At 38.6% G+C, this 17392-nt stretch overlaps 1 protein-coding gene across 4 annotated transcripts in view; it reads left to right on the forward strand.

The window, feature by feature from the left end:
* The window catches only part of CDK15 (cyclin dependent kinase 15), a gene marked incomplete at its 5' end in the record, with an annotated part of 97546 nt that overhangs the window by 26790 nt on the left and 53364 nt on the right, over window positions 1–17392 (forward strand). For all 4 annotated transcript variants that reach the window (XM_081051809.1, XM_081051810.1, XM_081051807.1 and 1 more), the window contains 3 exons: window positions 5852–5946; window positions 6690–6752; window positions 15702–15825. In XM_081051809.1, coding sequence (XP_080907935.1) covers window positions 5852–5946; window positions 6690–6752; window positions 15702–15825 — 282 coding nt within the window. The remainder of the gene's footprint in view (window positions 1–5851; window positions 5947–6689; window positions 6753–15701; window positions 15826–17392) is intronic.

Consider the following 17392-nt stretch of genomic DNA (forward strand, 5'->3'; position numbering starts at 1 on the left):
ACAATGAGGAGAAAATATTTTCATTCGAATAGACTAATATCTTCATGTTTTAACTTTTTATATAAAAACATGTTCCTAGTTTTATTAAATGGTGTATCAATATCTTAATACTGTACATTATTTTAAATAACTTTCTATAAAATCAGAATTTTTTTGGTTTAAGCCCAGGACTTTCATCCTGTTAGCATTTGTTTAGGAAGCAGTGATATGTATAACTAACCTTTTTTGAGGACTAGGCATATGACATATGCTCTCCTGCCCCCCCACATACACATTATCATTTTTTAAAAACCTTACATCAACTCTGGGAGGTGTTCTTTTTGTTGTAGAGATGAAGGAATCTGAAACTCAGAGAGATTAGGTTGCTGAGAGATCTCAGAACTAGTGAACAGAGTTGATAGGGTGGTAGAATCCAATCTCTTCTATTCAAAATCTTTTCTACTTCATTATGATAAATTCAGAACTTCTTAATTCAAGTATTTCTCCTTTAGCAACAGTAAAAATAAAAACCTATTTTTATGATATATTATGTATAAATGTTAAGCAAAATGTAGAAGAAACATTTTAAAGAAAATAATATATAATATTGTATATTTGTCAATTCTAATTCCATCACAGACTCTACAAAACCAGTAATTGCTTAAATTACCAGTGTTTAAATCAGAAATAGTTTTAACTGAGAATCTTTTAATATCATTCTCTAGTAGAAAACATTACAAAGTAATTATTACCAGTTCATATATGAGAAAACTGAGCCAAAAATAGACCAAGGAACCTCTCCAAGGTCATACTGTGAAGTAGAGGATACCAATTAGAACCGATGAGTCATTGGCTACCACAAATAGATTGTGACAGGCCAGGTTGATGAGAAGTCCTCCATTGAATGCAATCAAATCACATCACATCACGGAATCACATCATGGATCACATCATGGACATTTACATGTGCATAGTTACTTTTTTTTAAATAGAATTAACTTTTTTTTTTAATTGGGGAATATTGGGGAACACTGTGTTTTTCCAGGGCCCATGAGCTCCAAGTTGTTGTTGTTCAATCTAGTTGTGGAGGGCTCAGTTCAGCTCCAAGTCCAGTTCCCATTTTGAATCTTTAGTTGCAGGGGGCACAGCCCACCATCCCATGTGGGAATTGAACCCGCAACCTTGTTGAGAGCTCACACTCTAATCAACTGAGCCATCCAGCTGCCCCTCTGGAAGCTCCGCGGCAGCTCATTGTCTTCAATCTAGTTGTGGAGGGTGCAGCTCACTGGCCCATGTGGGAATCGAACCAGCAACCCTGTTGTTCAGAGCTCACGCTCTAACCAACCGAGCCATCCGGCGCCCCTATTTTTATAAAACAAAATGATGCCAGGATTATGGTATGTGATCCGATTAAAATTCCCCCTGAAATCAGATAACTACTTATTTAATATCTGTCTTAAGAGTTATCTTGATCATTTCTTTTCTTGGAATGCATAATAGGATACTTTGACTTGAATTGTGAAACCCAGGCCAGAGAAAACGAAACATCAGGAACTATAAGCTCTTTTTAATTCAGTGCCCAGTTGGGTTGGGGATGGGAATTGTCTCCATTATTGACTCCCACATAAACTCTCCAGTCTTCATTACAACTGTCTGGCACCACATGCCAGGCCTGTGCTAGGTGTTGGAGATGTAAAGGCAGGGACAGGAGCAGTCCATGCCCTCAAAGAGTTCCCAGCCTAGAAAGGCTTTGACTACCAGGCACTTACTATGTATAACAGTGCCTTGTTCTTCCTGGTCATCATCATCTTTTACCTTTCCCTCTAAACTGAAATAGAACAGAGTAGAGTAACATCAAAACTTCATGATCCATTGCACTAGCAAAGCATCAACTTTTATAAAACTTTAGTGAACCACAAGTCCCAACGAAATGAAGAAAACCAAGAAATTAAAGATTCCCATATCATTGTGAGATTAAAATGATTATTTTTTACTAAATTATTAAATATCTTACATATAGAAGAATCAGATTAAATTCCATGTAATGTTCAACCGGTTGGTCATACTAAACACCTTTTTCGACATTTAAAATAAAGAAAGAGATACTTTGCATTTTTAAAACAAGTTTAATAACTTTCAGTCCTGAGTCATTTTTCCTGGTCTTTGGGATTATATTGTTTTCTTCAGATTTTCTCTCTGGTTTTCCTGGGTGTTCTCATGATCATACCAGGTTAATATATGCAGAATTCTTGCAACAATGCCTGGCATCTGGTAAATGCTCAGTGAGTGTCAGCTGTCATCATCATCATCACCATCATCATCATCATTATAAAGTTATTTTGGAAACACTCAGAGAAATTCCATTGTGATTCCATTTGTTGGGAGCTTTAAAGAGTCTTCAATTTATCTTTGTGTCTTTTCTTTGAAGAGAAACAAACATTAGTAGACTTAGACTATGTGAGTTATAAAAATAATAATTTTACAGGAATCAGAATGCTCCGATTTTCAGATCTTTTCCTCTCAGTTGACTTTTGCATCCCTCAGCTGATTAGCCTGCAGAACACACCGTATCCTGCTGTGAAGTTTATGAGGCAGCCTGGAAATTAGAAGAAAGAGTTTTCCTTCCTGGGTTTGAGACCAACACATCTGAGGCTGCAGGCATTTTAGATCCCTCTGGTGGATGGACCAAACAATATATGAACACCATGAGATAAATGCTTTAAACATCATCTACTCTTTTATGTAAATTTTTTATTATTAGTAATCCAAAGTCATAATTTCCATGTAAGTATTTTGGTATTTCTGGGGTGTTAAAAAAACAGTGGTAGATATAGCCATAACACACACAACATTTATAATCTAATGAAGAAGACAACTAAAAGAAAAACAAAAAATAAAGCATCTTCAGGAGAAACACCCTATGCCAACCAATTATAGGTATAGAAATGATACTAGGAAATTAGTGACCACTAATTCAATAGTAAATATTTATTGAATGTTCATCATATAGCAGACATTGTTTTAGACACTGAAGATATAGCAATAAGCAAAAAAACAAAAGTGCCTACTCTCAAGGGAGTTTATATTCTTAAGAGTGGTGGACACAAATGTAATGAACACAAATGTAATAGGTCAGGGATAATAACTGCTATAATATGTCAGGGGCGATAAGTTCTTCTATGAAGAAGAACAAAACAAGACATAGGGATAGGGGATCACATGGTTGGGTTGGGGAGGGGGGCAGCTATTTCATCGAGAGGGGCCAAGGAAGTCAAGACTTGAACGTGTATCATGTGAGTAGAGACCTGAAGGAAGCAAGGGAGGAAGCATGCAGAGAGCTGAGCTAAGAGGGTTGCAGGCAGACAAAGGGAAGTGTAAGACCCAGGGAGCAAATGTGTTTGTAAGAGTCCAAAGGACAGCTAGGAGGCCAATATGGATAGAATCAAGTATGCAAGGATGGGAGTGTGAGTTGATGAGGGCAGGAGGTGATAGGGCTAGGCAGGCCATAGTAAGTCCTTTAGATTTTACTCTGAGTGCAATGAGAGACCACTGGAGTATTTGGAACTAGGAGAGACAAGCCCTAACTTCTATTTGAGTGGTATCTCAGTGGTTGGCTGTTCTGTAAGAAGAGACTGTATGAAGGAAGGGAGGAAGCAGGGAAACAGGTTAGGAGGTATTTGCAATAATTGAGCCAAGACATGATGATGGGTTGGCCCAGGATGGTAGCATAGGAGATGGCAAGAAGGGAGGGATTGCTGATGAATTGGATGAGGGTGTGAGAAAAAATGTTGAGAGGAGTTGCCATTTACTAGAATCCTCATCAAATGGGTTGGTTAAGAAGATTTCTGCAAAAAAATTTAGATTGAAGATAAGACTAATACTGCAAATATAAATGAACAACAGAGAAATGGCAAAACAGACACTTTCCCTACTCCTATAAAACAGAAATTATCAAGAAAACTATGAAATAAAGATTTATACCCACTATTGTTAGCAGTGAGTCTCATCCTAAGTAAATACTGTTCCTTGAGCTTTTTAGCAAATGGTAGTATGAAGCCGTTATAATTCACAAAACATGTCACTATGATTTTTAAAATAAGTATCAGGAGTTTTAATAATATCATATTTAAGTGAAACTAAATTTGATATTAAAAATAAATTTAAATATCTTTACAATATTCTTAGCAATTTCAGCTTTATCATATCCTTTTAAAATCTAGTTTTGGTGAACGTTTTGCTGTGTGTGTGTGTGTGTGTGTGTGTGTGTAGAAAGAGAGAGCGTGTGAGAAAGTGACCATAGTTTACAAATAAAAATACACATAAAATACAAGCATTTTCAACTGATGGTCAGAAGTATTGTAAATATGGAAGGTATTAAAAATTCTAGCAGAAAACAACAAAGATTTTCTGCTTAAGATGGCGCAGTAGGTAAATGCCGTGCTTGCCTCCTCTCACGACCACATCAAAATTACAACTAGGGGCCGGCCCGGTGGCTCAGGTGGTTAGAGCTCCGTGCTCCTAACTCCAAAGGCTGCCGGTTCGATTCCCACGTGGGCCAGTGGGCTCTCAACCACAAGGTTGCTGGTTTGACTCCCGCAAGGGATGGTGGGCTGCGCCCCCTGCAACTAGAAACGGCAACTGGACCTGGACCTGGAGCTGAGCTGCGCCCTCCACAACTAAGATTGAAAGGACAACAACTTGAAGCTGATCGGCACCCTCCACAATTAAGACTGAAAAGGCAACAACTTGACTTGGGAAAAAAAAGAAAAAGTCCTGGAAGTACACACTGTTCCCCAATAAAGTCCTGTTCCCCTTCCCCAATAAAATCTTTAAAAAAAAAAAAAAAAAAAAAAAAAAAATTACAACTAAACTACAGAAGAACCATCACTGAGCATTCTTACAGAATTCCAGCAGAGAGTTGGTGCGGGAGATGCATGATATACAGGCATACTGTGCAGAACATTGATTTGAATTTTTATACTTTTAATTTTTCCTTTAAGTCTTACGGACACTATTTCTTCATGCAAGAATGTCCTGAACTGAGACTCATCTCCTGTTGTGCCTTTTCTGGTCTTCACCCTTCTGGTTCTCTTATCTCTGGAGCCCCCAAAGACAGCCTTTTAAACCCCCTCCCAACCACTCACTGGCCTTTTGTGGTGACCTCTCCCCTTTAAGGCTGCTTTTACTGACCTAATAATAACATGTTGTTGAAGATGCAAGAGACAGTCCTCAGACCTCCTCACTCTCACTCCCCAAGTTTGGCCCTGTCCTTTTTTCAAGTTTGCATTTTCTCCTTTCCACAGCAGTTTGCAATTCTCCCTTTAAGAAATCCCCTCTTCTCACTATTATGTTTCAACAATCTTTTATCCCATGCTCTTTATCTCTGCCTTCTACCAATCACATCCATGGGCCCTGCTGACTCCCTGTGGGACTTTGAATTTTAGAGAATTGTCACATATGGCAAAGTCCTGCTCTAGAAGGCAGAACATTGCATTTCCTGCTCCTGCAATGGCCTTAATCTCTCCAGGCCTCTTCTCCAGTAACTCTGCAGCAGAGATAAGATTCCCAGAGGAAAGCATTTGCAAAGTGCTCTGAGTGCTTTGATGAAATTGATTGGGTAAATGGAAACATATTTTTTGCAACTGCTCTTGTCTATAAGAAAAATAAGTTATGCGAACACCATGACTTGCCATTTAACAAATCAAGGTCCTTTGTGATTTTAAATATTATTTCATAAGAGATTTTATTCCAGCAGTAAAAAAAACCAGAATGCTTGATTTGACATGTTTAAAAAAATAAATACTACTTGATAGCTTTAAAGCATCACTTTCATTATCAGTGATTAAATTAACATTTTGTTTAATTTTTCTAGCTTCTCTTTTGAAGTGTTTGAAACATGCCAATATTGTGCTCCTGCATGACATAATCCACACCAAAGAGACACTGACGTTCGTTTTTGAATACATGGTGAGTTGCCCCAGCATTTTACAAAGCATGAGGGAAAAGCCTGGTGCTTGTATAATGAATCTGTTAATATTTTATGGCATGATAAAACTTTCATTACAATGTGGAAAGTGTCATGGAAATTTTCATTATTGTGATTAGCAGAGTCTATTGTTCTTACACTTATTCTTTAATCCTGTTTCTTTGCCCACTCTATTTGCTGTCTTTTTCCCCTCATCAGCAATAATAAAAAAAAAGCACTTTGAGTCTGCCTTGTAAATAAAACTTTAGTACTTTTTAAAACCCATTTTTAATCACTATCTGAGCAGAACCCAACATTTTTTTCATTGACAATGTAGGCAGAAATCACAAGGGTTTAAAAATTGTATACAAGTTTTCTAAAGAAAAACTCATTTTTGTATTTTTGAAAGGAAAACCTATTCATAGCAGACATAAATCATAAGGTGTGTGTACTTGGCTTGCCTCCAGTGGGGTGAAAAATTCCTGTGTCATTGTATTCAGTGACAGTCATTTACAAGGAGCATCTCTGTGCAGAGAAACAAGCTTCCTTCTAAGAGTAGCCAGTTAGAAAGGCATATTGTGTTGGACCTTAACAGTGGGGTCTCAGAAATCCTGGTCATGTACCTTTTGCACCTTATTTTCAAAAATTCTGAACTTTGTAATACCTCTGACAGTCAAGGCTATGGGCTGCCTTAGGTCCCGGGTGTAAGTGACACTAACATCAGTCTCTCCGCCATTTCGTGTAGCACACAGACCTGGCCCAGTACATGTCTCAGCACCCAGGAGGACTTCATCCCCACAATGTCAGGGTGAGTACTTTGAAGGTCAGGACTCTCCTCTGGCTTGCTCACAGAAGGAGAGTTTGGAACAGACGGCCATCACGAAGCAAAATCCCAGATACTAAATAAAAAGATGACCATCATTGATATTCTAGAAAAAAAGTTATTACAAAAAAAAAAAGAGTTGTCCCTCAACATATGGAACAATGTTTAGCCGTTTTCTGGGTAGCCTAAACTTGTCAGTCATTGCCATCATGCAAATGTGTCTTTAAAGGTACAAACCAATTAAAAAGAATTGCACTAAAAGAAAAGAAGTGAAGGTAGGCCATCATAAAATAAATACCTTCTTCATGGCAGGCTACTGTGGTCTGTAATAAAGTTTGTGTTGTATTTTTACAGTTCCCCACTAGAATTAGCAAACAAACTACCTTTGTTAGATCTTAATCAGTTATCTTTTTGCCTGTTCCATCACATCCTATTATAGATGGGACCAACTTCCATTTTTCTAGTCATCAGCATAGAAATAATAATAAACTCTTAACTAGCTGTATAATTCTACATCTATTATAAATTTTAGAAACAATTTGTATTTCATACTTTTCACTCCCTCAGGTTTTATTGGCACTAATTAACTTATTGGCACTTAACATAACCATATAAGATTTGTATATGACATACTCATTCATTTAGCTAATATTTCTGTATTCATTTAGTGATTCACTCATTCAAGAAATACGTATTGAATACTTAGTGCTATATTAAGTTCTGAGGTTTCAGTAATGAGTAAGTTGTGTTTCTTATTTTCAATGTGCTTAAAGCCCAGTAAGATACAAAGATTTAAATTAGGCAGAGAGAAGCAAAGTCATTAGCGCTATGGCCATGTTAATAGGAATATTATGAGAACTCATAAGAAGGGGCCTAATTCACTCTTGGACGCAGGGGGTGGCGGGTGGGCGAAGATTTGAGGACAAGGGGTTGAAGAGAGTAGCTATTGGAGAACGTGATAGAGAAGTAACAAGGAAACCAAAAGGGTCTAGCTGTGTGTTAAAGACTCTAGTGAGGATGAAAATCATTAAATTATCAGCATGATCATGGGATTTTTTTTTTTAATGGCAGTGCTTAGCAATTCAAATAGAGGAGCAGAGAAAGTAGACAGATTGATTCAGAGTTGGGGTTTTGCCAGATGTGTGAGAGGAAAAGACCGTGGGGCAAGAGAATTGAAGAGATTGTCAAGAGAGAGGTTAAAATGATGGACAGTGGTTTTTAAACTGGGTCTATGCTGAGGGAAGGAAGTGAAGATAGGCAGGTTGCTGATAGTTAGGGAGAGAGCAGAAGAGTCAAGGAACTGGAGGTGTTGACTAAATAGAAGAACAGTTGGAGAAAGAATAACTGAAAAAAAAGAAAAAGGTTTTCAGGCTTTTGTGACTCACATAGCAGACATTGTGCTAAATGCTTAGAAAGACAAAAGACATGATTCCTATATAGAAGACATGATTCCTTTCCTCACGACACTTACATCCAAATCAACATGAAAGAGATACATACCAACACTATTATAGGACATTTGTGTGTGAATAATGCCAAGTAAGAAAAAAGACCTAGTATCGTAAACGTGCAAAGAAGTAAAATATAACTTTAAGGGGTTTCATTAAGCCAGAACTTTAAAAATCCATTGCGTTTCAAGAGGCTGCAATAGGGGAAGGTGTTACAGAAAGAAGGAATGTTTTCAGCAAAGGTATGGAGCAGGGAAATAGAGGATGTGTTGAAGGAAGAGGATCTCAGAGTCATGGATTGTTAGGGTTAGAGGGCCCACAGCAGTTTTCAGTCTTTGAGTTCTGACCCATTAGTGGATTATGAAATCAATTTGGTGATTAACGACCATTTAAAAAAACGAAATGGAATGGGTGAGAAGAGAATAGAAAATACTAGAGTGTATTACACTTAGTAAGAGTATTATTTTGTGCAACTTTTGTTCCAGTTGAAACTGTACTTAAAGCTATGTATGTATGTGAATACTGGGTACATATATATATTTCTCACTGTGGTTACAGTTTAAAAAGCTTTAAAAACATTGGGCTGGTCTAACTTTCTTATTTTGCAGAATTGGAATCCAAGGTTTGAGAGGACAAACATTTTGCCTGTGGATATAGAACCAGCTTTTGCCATTGCTAACCGTGATTCTTGGTTAAGATTCTTTTCCAAAAGTGCCATACTGCATCTGTCATCCTGTTAGCCTAAAATATAGAATATATTAGTGGAAAATAGACTGAGTAGGTGGCTGAGAGCCTTACTTTCTAAGATGTGAACTTTATTCCTTCGGTGGTAATTAAAGGGGTTTGAGTTGAGAGAGCATGACATGATCTGAAAGAAATGTATGTAACTGTGGTCTGCAGGATGGATTAAAGAGAGGAAACTGGAGTCAGGGATTCCAGTCAGGAGTTTGATGTGGTTTAGCCTGGTGCTTCTCAAACTTCAATGAGCAGACGCATAACCTCGGGAGCTGATTCAGTATAAGTCTAGGGTAAGACCTGAGCTTCTGCTTCTAACATGATCCCAGGTAACACAGATGCTGCTGGTTGAGGACCAAATTTTGAGTGGCAAGGATCTAGGTGAGAAGTAATAAAGGCCTACGTTATGGTAGTGAAGGTAAGAATGAAAAGGAATGTGAAAAATGGAAACAAAGAAGAGTTCATCCGGGACATAATGACTGACTAGGGCATGAGGAGGGAAAGGGTGGGGCCAAACAAAACTGCTTTTGAGTTTGATCAACCAGGAAAATTATAGCTCTCTTAATAGAAATAGGAGAAGTTGGTTTAGAGAGGAAGAGGAAATGATGATTACCTCGTTGAGGTGGGATATCTAAAGGGAAATGAGCAGCAGCCAGCTGAAGAGGAGCTTGGTGCTCAGGAAGGAGATATGTACTGGATATGCATATGTGAGGATAATTGGCACAGGGGTTTATAGTTAAAGACAAGAGAGTGGACAACCAAAAGAGCAAATCTGCAAAGGGGAAAAGGAGTGATGATAGAACGTTTGCTTGTAAGGGATAAGAAGAGGAACAGGACGGCAAGGGACAAAGGGAAGCGGCTTTTAGGAATGTAAAAGGTCCAGAAAAATATATTTCTGTGGAAGTCAAGGGAGAAAATTCCTAGGAGGGCATGGTTGATAGTGTCACAGATACCAAGAATACAGTTGAAAAATCATTCATGGCTGCAAGAACTTTGTGGATTTGTGAGGAATACACTAATAACTAGAGGGAAGCATTAGGGGCATATGGAGGCAGAAAAGAAAAAGTTATCCAACCAAAGCAGGTGGGAGTAGGGTTGAGTTCCCCATAGTAAAGACAGCAGTGAAAATGCTGGGATGCCAGAGAGGGCATAGTATATTCCAAGAACTGAAGATAATTCAGTAAGGGTGGAGTTTAGAATTAACAGAGTTGGAGATGGTTAGAGATGAGGCTTAAGAGGTAGGTAGGCGCCAGAGCATGAAGGGCCCAGCTCTGTTATGCTATTTCATATGAGGAGCCACTAAATGATTTAAACAAGGAAGTGATAAATTCAGATTTTCAATTTGTGAAGCTCACTCTGAAGACACTGTGGTGAATAGATTGGAAAAATACTTTTTTTGGAAATGTTAGAGTCCCCTGAATCACTCTCTCCTTTTTTTTTCTACTCCTATCCCATACTCCCATTTCTTCTAGACATTCCCTAAATGCTCGCGTCTGTTAGGGTTCCAGCTTTGACAGTGAGGCTGATCAGTGCCACAGTGATGCGGATGTGAGGTGATGGGGGAGGAAAATGGACAGACGTAGTCAATTCCTTAGCCAGAATTGACAAGAGACAGAAGAGTAAGCAATAATTTTTATGGCTATGTGTATTTAGATGGGGAATTGTGCCATGCACTGAGACAGAGAAACAGGGGGAAAGTAGATTTTAGAGGGATATAGTCAGTTAAGTTTTGGACATTCTGAGTTTGAGGTGATTATGGGATGTCCAACTGAACTTCAGACTGTATGGGTCTAAAGCTCAGGAAAGAGACCTATCTGGGTTAGAGATAAAGATTTTGAAATCTTCAGAATACAGTTAATTGAGGCAATCTCTGGATAAGATGGCTAAGGGTGAGTGTGTATAGCGATTAAGAGAAGCCCTAAGGAATATCAATATATTAGAAAATGGCAAAGGAAGTGGAACTTATAAAAAGTACAGTTATGGAGGTAGGAGAAAAATTAAAAGATTTAGGTACCAAGGGGAGAGAGCTTCAGGAAGGAAGTCATGGTTAACAATGCCAGAAGCTACAAAGAAAAGGAATGAGAGGTATCCATTGAATTTTCATAGCAAAAAGGCGTTGGTGACTATGGTAAAAAGCATTACGAATGACATGACCATTGCAGAAGCCATATTATGGGGGGTGAATTTCACGTTTGAGAGGACAAACAGTTGCATATAATGACAAGACCACAGTGTTACCCTGGGAGTGAGGGGCTGAAGTTGATTGGAGAAGCAGATCACTGGAGTTTGTTCACATGGGCACTGAAGTCAAGGAAGAAACAGCTATGATTTAGGTGCCCAAGTTGTGAGTGAATGATGGGGAGTGGTAAGGAGTTGTGTGGATGAGAGTGAAAAGAAGAGTAGAAGATGTAGCTGGATGGCAAGGCAGTCCAAGCAACAGGGTTTATTTTCTTACTCAACGGTAGAGAAGTAATGGTTTTGAAGTGGTGTTGGGAATTTGGGAGGCAGCTGACCCCAACTCACAGTGATCAAAGGTATGAGTAAGTTGTAGAAAAACTAGCATCGACTAGACAATGCTAGGCAAGCAGTGAACTCAAGGACCCATTCAAGGAAAGGAGCCAGAAGGAAATTCATCAGATGTGGGGTTGGAGGGAGTTTTAAAACCAGGACTGATGAGTGAAGAGTGAACCGTGAAAAGGTTTCGGAGAGGAAGGAACGATGGATATTGGGTTAAATGAGAGGAGGCACAGAGCAGTATGGAGATGCGCTTACGGGAGGAAAAAGGATTAGTCAGATAGGCTTGCATTTTGAGTAGTGATCACAGAGGACAGGATGGGAATCATAGTGAACTTTGCCCGTGTCAGATTTCAAATAGAACAAGCCCCAAGGATCCCTGGTGAGTGAAAGGACTCCGGCTTCCTTGAAGGAGTTGGCTGACTGATCGGATTGTGTTTTGAGGGACTCCTAGTCTAGATGGCACTAGCCAAAAGGATTTACATTTTGTTCCCAAGAGCCTCATTGTGTTGGAAACAGGACTAATCCTTGTGGTATGGGAAGCCTCACTGGAAAGAGTTACCCACATCAGGCTTGACTTTGACTGAGAAAACACCATCAGATTGATTATTATTGGTGAAGCTTCATCAGTGTTGAAGGAAGAAACAGGTTTTAAGGGATTTAAGAGTGAGTGGGTGGTGAGTTTAGTCCGCACACAGTGCAGTTTTGAGAAGTACGGCTATGAAATACCAGACCTTAACACCACAGTGCTTTACCACTTATGAATGCTTGTAGACATGTGGAGCCAGGAAGGAAAGGGACTGAGAGCAAGAAGGTGGGAGGTGGGTGTGACTAATTAATGAGAACAGGCTGTCCTTGGGACATGAAAGGCATTTCAGCCAGGCCTGCTGAGCTCTGTCTCTGACTCATCCAGCTGACTCTTTCCCTATCATGTTTTAATTTTCTGTTTTTTCTCCAGCTTCTCAGGCTGGTATAGTGGAGTCAGGCAGGTCTGAATTGAAGACCTGGCCCGGACACTTTCTAGACATATTTTTAAAGTTTCCTTGAGCGCTATTTTTCTTATTGGCAAATTGAAGACAAGCCTATCTTCCTCTCAGTATTATTTTGAGGATTACAAAAGGTGATAGGCATTCAATAAATGTTATTTTCCCTTCTTTCCTTCAGGGCCACCGTCTTTCTGTCTTCTGTCCTTCACCTATTTCCATCTCCTTCTCTCCTTAGTATTTTCCCATTGAAAAACATACAGAGGTTGCCCAAAAAATGTATATACATTTTTTTTTTAATTTTTTTTTAATTAATTTTATTGGGGTGACTATTGTTAGTAAATTTACATAGATTTCAGGTGTACAATTCTGTATTACATCGTCTATAAATCCCATTGCGTGTTCACCACCCAGAGTCAGTTCTCCTTTCATCACCATATATTTGATCCCCTTTACCCTCATCACCCACCCCCCACCCCCTTACCCTCTGGTAACCACTAAATTATTGTCTGTGTCTATGAGTTTTTGTTTCTCATTTGTTTGTCTTGTTCTTTTTGGTTTATATACCACATATCAGTGAAATCATAGGGTTCTCTGCTTTTTCTGTCTGACTTATTTCACTTAGCATTATTCTCTCGAGATCCATCCATGTTGTCACAAATGCTCCTATATCATCTTTCCTTAACGCCGAATAGTATTCCATTGTGTATATGTACCACAACTTCTTTATCCATTCATCTATCGAAGGACATTTTGGTTGTTTCCATGTCTTGGCCACCGTAAACAAAGCTGCAATGAACATTGGAGTACACGTGTCTCTATAGAGAAATGCTTTTATATTTTTGGGGTAGATACCCAGGAGAGCGATTGCTGGGTCATATGGTAATTCTATTCGTAATTTCTTGAGGAACCTCCACACTGCCTTCCATAGCGGCTGCACCAGTCTGCATTCCCACCAACAGTGTATGAGAGTTCCTTTTTCTCCACAGCCTCTCCAACACTTGTTACTATTTGTTTTGTTGATGAAAGCCATTCTGACTGGGGTGAGGTGATATCTCATTGTGGTTTTCATTTGCATTTCTCTGATGATTAGCGATGTTGAGCATTTTTTCATATGTCTATTTGCCATTTGTATATCCTCTTTGGAGAAATGTCTCTTCAGGTCCTCTGTCCATTTTTCAATTGGGTTGTTTGTTTTTTTGTTGTTGAGTTTCATGAGTTCCTTGTATATTTTGGATATTAGCCCCTTATCAGAGGAACTGTGCGAAAATCTTCTCCCATTCAGTTGGTTGCCTCATTATTTTGTCAATAGTTTCTTTTGCTGTGCAGAAGCTTTTCAGTTTCATATAATCCCATTTGTTTATTTTAGTTTTTACTTCCATTGCCTTTGGAGTCAAATTCATAAAATGCTCTTTGAACCCAAGGTCCATAAGTTTAGTACCTATGTTTTCTTCAATGCAGTTTATTGTGTCAGGTCTTATGCTTAAGTCTTTGATCCATTTTGAATTAATTTTGGTACATGGTGACAGATAGCAGTCCAGTTTCATTCTTTTGCACGTAGCTATCCAATTCTGCCAGCACCATTTATTGAAGAGGCTGTCTTTTCTCCAGTATATACATTTTAAGAAAAGAAAACTGTATTAAAATTGTAATACTCAATATATGCCAATAACAAAAGATGAATACAAGTCACATTTGACTTCTGCAATTACAAGAGATGCTCAAAGTGGTGGTTACCATCAGCGTTCAGACACTTCTGATTACAGCAAACTATTACTTGAGCAACGTTGACCAAAGTGTCCACTTGTATACATTTTTTTGGCACCCCGGATACATGATGGCATGCAATCTTTTACCTGGAATTTAAGTTGGTTCTTTATATTGTCTTTTCCTTGAACATTTATATTTATAACCATTTGGAAATTTTAAATGTTGATATAAGAATTCTGTGCTTTGGTAGCTTAGTTAGTTGTTTGATGAACGGAAAAGTGAATACTATGTGTGTTTAAAGCACCAAGAAGAGAAAGCATTGGGAATACTCATAGAATCAGTGAACAACTGAAAAAGGAGTCTCAAGAAATTTACAGCATTATAGCTTGTGAACCTGATGTGAGACCTGCATGGAACCTATACAACCGCAGCTGTTCTATAGTAGGTAAATTGCCCAGGCTTCTGCTTCCGTCAGACCATGCTGCTCCAGTGTCTCCATGTCATTGTTAGGTCAGTACGGGTCCTAGCATTTTCTGAAGTTCCCAGTTTCTAAGATATGATGGAAAAAGTAGATTTAACCGCACAGCTCTGTATCTACTATTTTGCTTGTGTCCACAGGAATACTGCGGCTGGCCCTTTCTTTTCTAAACAGCCAGAACATGTTTTCAATTGGCATATGTCTTTGTAAACAGTAATGGTGGTGGTGTTTGAATTCTCACTTGCCAGTTGCACTGGACGATAGCAAAAGACACTTGGAAAACTAGCATTATTATTTTTCCTTAATGTATTGGTGTCAATGTCTTTGGTTTCTATGCTCATAACCACATGCAACAGTTTAAAATTGGGGGCCAAAATGTATTTTTCCTATTGTTTCCCACCCCCCTTCTTTTTTCTCTATTATTTATTCTTTATTCTCTTTTTATTATTATTTTTATTTTATTTTTTGCTCTAATTCCTTTTGCTCTCTCTTCCCTTTTAATCTATACTGTATATTTTCCTTGCTTTCAACTTTAAACCCAAGATTTTAAAAATAGGTTAAAAAAGATAATGGTTCCTTTATTTCCTTATCTCATCTAAGGATATATTTCCCAGTTTGGTGTTTTTAAAAGGGTTTCATAACAGAAAGTTTGGAAAACTTACGCAGTTGTAAACCTTAGAATATAATTTTTGGGTCAACTTTGATCTTATACGCCAAGTTCATCAGTGGGGAAAAAAATATTAAATCTCTCACATCTAAATCAATAACTAGTGTTCCAAGGGAAATTCCAAAGTTTCACTTTAGACTTTTAAGGAAAGATAATTCCTTCAATATCAAAGAAATGAGATGTCAGGAAAAGCCTGAATGCCTTTGTTTAAGACATGGTCTACTTACTTGACTTTCCTTGTCTTTTTTTCCCCCCTCTTAATATAAAATCTTTTTTTAAATTTTTTATCTCTCAAGAGATACTTTTACTATAGTCTTTTGGATGACTATTTTTGAGTTAGAGGAGAAATCAACACATAGTGGCTCAAATGTGCTTAGATAAGGTGTTCATTCCTTCCAGCTTTTCATGTTTCAACTTTTGCGAGGCCTGGCATACATCCACCACCAACATGTTCTTCACAGGGACCTGAAACCTCAGAACTTACTCATCAGTCACCTGGGAGAGCTCAAACTGGCTGATTTTGGTAAGCTTCCTCTCTAGTCTCTTTCTGGGCTGTGAACAATGATGCTTTTGTGTGTACGTGTTTAAAGCATTGATGAGGCCTGGGCTTTGAAAAGTAGAGACCTGGGAAACATGATGCTTTGTGAGGTATCAAACTACTGTATTGGAAGTGTGAGGCAAGAAACAGGGAGAGAGAGGTAGATTTTTAGGATTCCATCAAGCCTCAATCTAATCAGTTCCTAAAACGTGGGTACCTCTACTAGCCCACTGCCATTTTTGATATAAAGACATTTGTAGAGTGAACTGTACTTGGTAGGTTTTTCTAAATCTAGGTAGATATACACATTCTATCAGAATACATCAAGGTTACCCAGGATGGCAGGATAAAGCAGTTAACCCCAGATTGTTGGATGGAATCCTCCTGGAATGGAGGCTCCAGGACACTTGTTCCTGCTCACCTATGTATCTATATAGGTGTGACTGTATGGGTACCTGCGGCTTTTATTCCCATCAAAGTAATGCAGATTTCCCCTGAGTATTACTGTATCTTTCCATTTTAGCACATATCACAGTTTATAACTACACACACACACACACACACACACACACAAACACTTGTGTGATGCTTAGTCTCCTCCACTAGGCTCTAGACATTATGAAGGCAGCCTGGGTTCATTTTTGCTTATCATTGTATCCACAGTGCCTGATAAGTGCTCAATAAATATTTGTTGAAAAGTTGTTTCCGTGTGAGCAAAGGAACAACTCTTCTCTGTTTGGCAGATGTCAGATAGTTTTACTATAGCTCCAGTACTTTCTTTTGAGATAGTAGCTTTCATAAGGACATGTAAGCTTTTAACAGACATTCATTTATCAATTCCCCACAACAGCAGCTCATCTATTGAAGTTTTTTTTCCAGCTATAGATCATGTGATTCTGTAAGATAATTAGCTGACTGACAAAATTACTCTTTTTGCAGAGGATCACTTGAAAATGACTCATCAAAGTTCCCACCAAACTAACTAATTTGAATTAGCAATCCCCACCCTTTAATTAACTGGGGATTCCTGGACTGCAGAAATGGAGGCAGCCATATTAGTGTGAATTGAGTTCCAGTGCTGTTACAGAGACCCAAAATTATAGAGGTGTAAACACACTGGAAGCTTAGCTTTCTCTCATGTAACCTTCTGACCTCAGCAGTTAGAACTTGTAAGGTGGCCTCCTGGTGTTTTGGCCCAGGCTCTTCCTGTCAGGTGGCCCCTCCATCCCTTGGGTATTTGCCCTAACTGCATATTTCAAGATGGCTGCCACCTCCTTCTCATTACAGCCCGGAGGAAGAAGAAAAGGGAGGAATGCTAACCCCTCCATTAAGTGCATGACTTGCAAGTTCACACATCACTTCTATTCATATCATATAGGTAAGAATTTAATCACCTCATTACACTTAGCTGCCAGGAAGGCCACATCCAGCTGCAAAGTAGGCCAAAATTTGAGAAATTCACTTGATGTAGAGGTACACAAAGATCAAGATAGTTCAGTAGCTCTATGAAAAGCACCCAGAGTGTGTGTATTATTTTTAAAATATTGTTTGC

The sequence above is a fragment of the Rhinolophus hipposideros genome (genome assembly GCF_964194185.1).
Source record: "Rhinolophus hipposideros genome assembly, chromosome: 6".
Classification (NCBI taxonomy): Eukaryota; Metazoa; Chordata; class Mammalia; order Chiroptera; family Rhinolophidae; genus Rhinolophus; species Rhinolophus hipposideros.